Here is a 6,666-nt window from a genome sequence, read left to right as displayed (position 1 = left end):
TTCTAATTAAATATTTGGGGAATTTTAGAAGGGTGTTACATTAGTGGTATCAGAGCAGGTCGGTCTGTCCGGCCAGTTGTCGTGTCGTTACTGTCTAACAATTGTGTATTGTTACTAATCTAACTTTTAAGTTGTGTTGTGGTGATAAGTTGAAATGGCTGGAAGGAATGACGCTGCAATGGCTGCCGCAATGCAAGCGATGGCACAAGCTGTGCAGAACTTGCCAAATGTTGGTGGAGATGCTGGATCACGTAGCTTGGCGACTTTTCAAAGAGAGAATCCGCCGGTGTTTAAAGGGAAGCATGATCCAGATGCAGCCTTGAGATGGTTGAAAGAGATCGAGAGAATCTTCCGTGTTATGGATTGCACTCCAGCTCAGAAGGTTCGGTATGGTACTCACATGCTAGCAGTCGAAGCTGATGACTGGTGGCTAGAGACTCACGAGAGGTTGACCGTGGCAGGTGAAGTCATTACTTGGGATGTATTCCGTAGGGAATTCATGAGAAAGTATTATCCGGAGGATGTCCGTGGTAAGAAAGAAATTGAGTTCCTTGAGCTGAAGCAAGGAAACTTGTCTGTCACTGATTATGCTGCAAAATTTGTGGAGTTGTCCAAATTTTATCCTCATTACACTGGTGCTGGTGCTGAATTTTCAAAGTGCATCAAGTTTGAGAACGGACTGCGCTCTGAAATTAAGAAGGCTGTTGGGTATCAGAAGATACGCATTTTTACTGAATTGGTGGATAGCTGCAGGATATTTGAAGAAGACAATAATGCTCATTACAAGATTGTCAGTGACCGCAGGGGCAAGCAACATCAAAATCGTGGCAAGCCGTATGATGCTCCAGTGGAAAAAGGGAAACAAGGAGCTGCTCCGGCTCAGAGGACTAGTAGGGGAGGTGCTCCTGCTGGTATAGTTTGCTTCAAATGTGGTCAGGCTGGTCATAAGAGTAATGTATGCACTGCTGAAGTAAAGAGGTGTTTTCGCTGTGGTAAGACTGGCCATGCAATAGTTGATTGCAAGCACAAGGAAATGATTTGTTTTAATTGTGGCGAAGAAGGGCATATTGGAAGTCAGTGTCAGAAGCCAAAGAAACCTCAAACTGGAAAGGTGTTCGCATTGACCGGAACTCAAACCTCCAGTGAGGACAGACTTATCCGAGGTACATGTTTCATAAATGGTACTCCTTTGATTACTATTATTGATACCGGTGCTACACACTGTTTTATTTCTGCTAACTGTGCTCGAAGACTGGGTTTAAAATTGTCCGCTTTGGATGGTGAATTGATTGTTGAGACCCCAGCTAAGGGATCAATAACTACTTCCTTGGTGTGTTTAAATTGTCCTTTGTCGATCTTCGATAAAGATTTCTATGTTGATTTAGTATGTTTGCCGTTGGGTGGGATGGATGTAATTCTTGGTATGAACTGGTTGGAGTATAATTATGTTCATATAAATTGTCATCATAAGTCGGTGAGGTTTTCCACTCCTGAAGAGGAAGGAGTTGACTTATTACCTTTCAGAGAATTGCGAAAATTGATGAAAGAGGGGGCTCAGATGTTTTCTTTGATGGCGACGTTGTCGGTTGAGAGTAAAGCTAAGATAGAGGAACTGTTAGTGGTGAAAGAATTCCCTGAAGTTTTTCCTGATGAAATTCCTAGTGTGCCGCCAGAGAGGGAAGTTAAATTTACTATTGATCTGGTGCCTGGTACTAGGCCTGTTTCGATGGCACCGTATAGAATGTCGGCATCTGAATTGTGTGAATTAAAGAAGCAATTGGAAGACTTACTTGAGAAGAAGTTTATAAGACCAAGTGTGTCACCGTGGGGAGCTCCAGTGTTGCTAGTAAAGAAGAAAGATGGTAGTATGAGGCTTTGTATCGATTATAGACAATTGAATAAAGTAACGATCAAGAATAAGTATCCACTACCGAGAATAGATGATTTGATGGATCAATTAGTGGGTGCTTGTGTGTTCAGTAAAATTGATTTGAGATCGGGCTATCATCAGATCAAAGTGAAAGATGAAGACATCCAGAAGACAGCGTTCAGAACTCGGTATGGACATTATGAGTATTCTGTGATGCCTTTCGGTGTGACTAATGCGCCGGGAGTATTTATGGAATACATGAATCGTATTTTCCATACTTATCTGGATCATTTTGTGGTAGTATTTATTGATGATATTTTGATTTACTCTAAGTCCGAAGAAGAGCACAAGGAACATTGAGATTAGTGTTGGATGTTTTGAAAGATAAGAAATTGTATGCGAAGCTGTCCAAGTGTGAATTTTGGTTAAGAGAAGTCAGTTTTCTCGGCCATGTAATTTCAGGAAAAGGTATTGCTGTAGATCCTTCCAAGGTAGAAGCTGTATTGCAATGGGAGACTCCTAAGTCGGTTACCGAGATTAGAAGCTTTTTGGGGTTAGCTGGATATTATAGAAGGTTTATTGAAGGATTTTCTAAGTTAGCACTTCCGTTGACTAAATTAACTTGTAAGGGTAAAGCTTTCGTGTGGGATGTTCAGTGCGAAGAGGGTTTTAATGAATTAAAAAGGAGATTGACGTCGGCGCCGGTTTTGACTTTGCCGAATCCGGAGGAACCGTTTATAATCTACTGTGATGCTTCATTGATGGGCTTGGGAGGTGTGCTCATGCAAAATAATAAAGTAATTGCTTATGCGTCGCGACAGTTAAGAATATATTTTGGTGGCCCGGAATGAAAGAAGATGTGGCTCGTTTTGTGTATCCGTCAGAAGTCGAAGATTGAGCATCAGAAGCCTGCTGGGTTGATGCAACCGTTGGAAGTTCCAGAATGGAAATGGGATAGCATTTCTATGGACTTTGTAACGGGGCTGCCTGCTACTTTAAGAGGGCATGATTCGATTTGGGTGATCGTTGATAGGCTCACGAAGTCTGCTCACTTCATACCTATTAACATCACTTACCCAATTGCGAAGTTGGCAGAGATTTACATCCGAGTAATTGTAAAGTTGCATGGTGTTCCTCTGTGTATTGTGTCGGACAGAGATCCGAGGTTTACATCGGGATTTTGGAAAAGTCTGCAAGATTCGTTGGGCTCTAAGTTGAGGTTGAGTTCGGCATATCATCCTCAAACTGATGGCCAAACGGAGAGAACTATTCAGTCATTGGAGGATTTACTGAGAGCTTGTGTTCTTGAACAAGGAGGTTCGTGGGACACTTATCTTCCATTGATCGAGTTCACATATAATAATAGTTACCATTCTAGTGTCGGAATGGCGCCTTTTGAAGCATTGTATGGTCGTAGATGTAGAACTCCGTTGTGTTGGCACGAATCTGGTGAGGGTGTAGTACTTGGACCAGAGTTAGTTCGAGAAACTACCGAGAAAGTGAAGGTTATCCGAGAGAAGATGAAAGCTTCTCAGAGTAGGCAGAAGAGTTACCATGACAAGCGGAAGAAGGAATTAGAATTTCAAGCTGGTGACCATGTGTTTTTGAGAGTCACGCCTGTGACCGGTGTTGGGAGGGCTTTGAAGTCTAAAAAGCTCACTCCTCGCTTCATTGGTCCGTATCAAATCTTAGAACGGGTTGGAAAAGTTGCTTATCGGATGGCATTACCACCTAATCTTTCGAATTTGCATGATGTATTCCATGTGTCGCAGCTTCGGAAGTATGTCTCAGATCCGTCTCATGTGGTTAGTATGGATGATGTGCAAGTGCGGGATAATTTAACAATGGAGACAAAGCCTGTGCGAGTTGAAGATCGTGACACAAAGACTCTTCGAGGAAAAGAGATTGTGTTGGTTAAAGTCGTTTGGTCGGGAGCTGCGGGCGAAAGCATGACATGGGAACTTGAGAGTCAGATGAAGGAGTCTTATCCGGAGCTATTCGCTTGAGGTATGTTTTCGAGGACGAAAACTCTTTTAGTGGGGGAGAGTTGTAACACCCCGATAAAAATAAGATAATTATTTAATTTAAGTTAATATTATATTTATTAATTTAATTAAATAATTGGAATTATTGGATTATTATTATTATTGGAATAATATTATTGGATTTTTATTATTGGAAAATATATAAGTTGGAAATAAGGAAAAAGAGTTCCATTTTTTGGTAAAGAGGGTTTTACGTGAAAAGCAGAGAAGCGGCTGAAAAGAGGAAAAGGGCAAAGAGCAGAGCAAGAGGAAGAAGGTTGGAGAAGAGAAAAGCTTGAAGCTTAAAGATTCGCCGGATTAATTCAGGTAAGGGGGGTTTATCGTCGTTTAATGGGTATTATAGATTAACATGTAATGGGTAGTGATAAACCGTTGAGTTGACCCTAATTGGGATGATGAGTGCTGAAAATTTGTGATGAATAAACTGTGTTTAAGCTGTGATTGAATCGGTAATTGTGTGAGTCGTGATTCCCCGAGCGTATCGCTTTTTACGGAATTGGAATCGGAGGTCCGGAAGTCCTCCAACGGCGGAAAATGCGGAGAATTCTGCATTCTGCTTCGTGTTAGCGCAGGAACAGCTTTCTGTCTTGCGTTAACCGGTTAACCCAGGGCGTTAACCGGTTAACACTGTTGTGAGTTGTGGAAATATTGCTGTTCTGTCTGCGTTAACCGGTTAACCCAGGGCGTTAACCGGTTAACACTGTTGAGTTTTGCCAGAAAGCGTGTTCTGTCTGCGTTAACCGGTTAACCCAGGGCGTTAACCGGTTAACACTGTGGGAAAAGAGAAAAAATTGATAATTGAATCTTGTGTACGTTTTGGAATGGAATTATATAGTACTTAGTTTATGTCAAAGTTGATTATAAGTTGATTATGTTGAAAACATTGTTGTGTTGCTATTATTATCCTGTTGTCGGAATTTAAAGTCGTGTATGTCAAAGTTGATTATAAGTTGATTATGTTGAAGACATTGTTGTGTTGCCATTGTTATCATGTTGTCGGAATTCATATGCATTAAGTCGGAGCTTTGCTCACACCACGTTGGCCTGGATTGGCAAAAGTTGAAAGTTGAAGGCTTAAGCCTTGATGCCTCGTTAAATTGGCAAATTTTAAGTTGGGAGTTTTACTCCAAATGGTACCACATGCATGATGAGTCGAGTCTCATTAGAGTTGCATTTTGTTGGTTTGTTGTATGAGTATTTAATTTAATTGAGCAGTGGTGCTTGTGTTGATATTGAGTATGACGTTTGAGTTGATGTGCCGTTACTGAATGTGTGATGTGATTAGGGTGATTAATGTGTCAAATTACTTAACATGACATGATAGTTTATAATGCTTATTATATCGATTGAGGAACTCACCCTTACAACTATTTTTCAGGTAACGAGCAGTGATTGAGTAGAAGCTAGTGCTTGGGGTCTAGTGTAGTCTCCTTAGTGGGTCATGCTCTGATAGATGTAACATCGGGACGGGATGTTTCACCTTGTTGAATAATTCTCATGTAATGTGTTACATGTGTTGAATGATCGATTTGATCTCTATCCGCTGCGTATTTTGCAATGCTTTATGTTTTGATATAATAAAAGAGCATGACAGTTATTATGATGAATGGTGTTAAATGATTGTGTGACACCCTTAATTGCGTATTACTCTGATTGATATACTGTTATTCTAATTAAATATTTGGGGAATTTTAGAAGGGTGTTACACATCGCCCAGTTCCTTGAAGCAAATCGATTGAAGTTTTCCTTGCACGGAGGTGTTTAGAAATATGTATTCTTAAATTCTATCAACACGAGTCAAGAAGTCAATGTAGTTGTCATTCTAGTGGTAAGGGATTTCTCTGATGTGTTTCGTGATGATGTACCAGGTTTACCACCAGTTCGCGATGTTGAATTTTCTATTGATATCACTCCCGGAACAGGACCTATATCTATTTCTCCCTACAGAATGTCTCCGTTGAAGTTAGATGAGCTAAAGAATCAGTTAGAGGACCTCCATTCCAAAGGATTTATATGACCAAGTGTCTCACCTTGGGGAGCCCATGTCCTTCTTGTGAATAAAAAGGATGGGAATCTAGACTTCACATTGATTATCGACAACTCAACAAGGTCACAATAAATAGTAGATATCCATTGCCACATATTAACGATCTCATAGACCAACTCGGAGGTGCAGTAGTGTTTTCAAATATTGATTTTAAGTTAGGTTACCATCAAATACGAGTAAGGGAAGAAGATATTCCCAAGAGAATATTTAGAACTCGTTATGGGCATTACGAGTATCTAGTTATGCTTTTTGGAACGACTAATGCACCAACCATCTTCATGGACTATTGTTGAATGTAATTTTAAGTGTCGGGTTTTTGTCATCGTCTCCACAGGGATTGTGAGATATCACCGCCTTTCGACAGTTGTTTCAATTCTTAGCTTAAGGTAACAATGGGGTTTTGGTGTTTGTCACGGTATCTTGCATAAAAGTGTAATAAAATGCAGTAAAAGTTTTGGTTTTAATATTTGAGAAATATTGCCAAAGTTAGGGTTCGACGATCACTTTGCATGTATATGTTCGATCAACAAAACTTATAAACTCCTCTAGATGATAAACTATTTCACAAAGTCCTTCCAATGTGTTTATCTCTAACACACATTGTGAGTTTTCCCATTTTGATCCATTGTTTATCTCTAACACAATCTATCAAAATGACAACTTTTTGGTTCAACCTTATGGTGAACAAAATCATTCATTACTAT

The 6,666-nt window shown here is 40.2% G+C and overlaps 1 protein-coding gene across 1 annotated transcript; it reads left to right on the top strand.

Moving 5' to 3' along the window:
- Positions 1–198: 198 nt before the first annotated feature.
- Positions 199–5,932, top strand: LOC127115334 (uncharacterized). The gene is made up of 3 exons (XM_051046912.1): positions 199–426; positions 493–2,003; positions 5,784–5,932. Exons 1-3 carry the CDS (start codon positions 200–202, stop codon positions 5,930–5,932), a joined length of 1,887 nt encoding a protein of 628 aa, XP_050902869.1. The 5' UTR covers position 199.
- Positions 5,933–6,666: the final 734 nt, after the last annotated feature.

This window comes from Lathyrus oleraceus, chromosome 1, assembly GCF_024323335.1.
Source record: "Lathyrus oleraceus cultivar Zhongwan6 chromosome 1, CAAS_Psat_ZW6_1.0, whole genome shotgun sequence".
Lineage (NCBI taxonomy): Eukaryota > Viridiplantae > Streptophyta > Magnoliopsida > Fabales > Fabaceae > Lathyrus > Lathyrus oleraceus.
This window is presented reverse-complemented; position numbering and strand designations above follow the sequence as displayed.

Excerpts from the sequence above, each read along its gene's own strand:
- LOC127115334 (XM_051046912.1), top strand. The coding sequence starts at position 200 with ATGGCACAAGCTGTGCAGAACTTGCCAAATGTTGGTGGAGATGCTGGA. Across the intron at positions 427-492 it reads GCAGTCGAAGCTGATGACTG|GGAATTCATGAGAAAGTATT; the intron begins GTGGCTAGAGAC and ends TGTATTCCGTAG. Across the intron at positions 2,004-5,783 it reads AATTGATTTGAGATCGGGCT|GTTTACCACCAGTTCGCGAT; the intron begins ATCATCAGATCA and ends ATGATGTACCAG.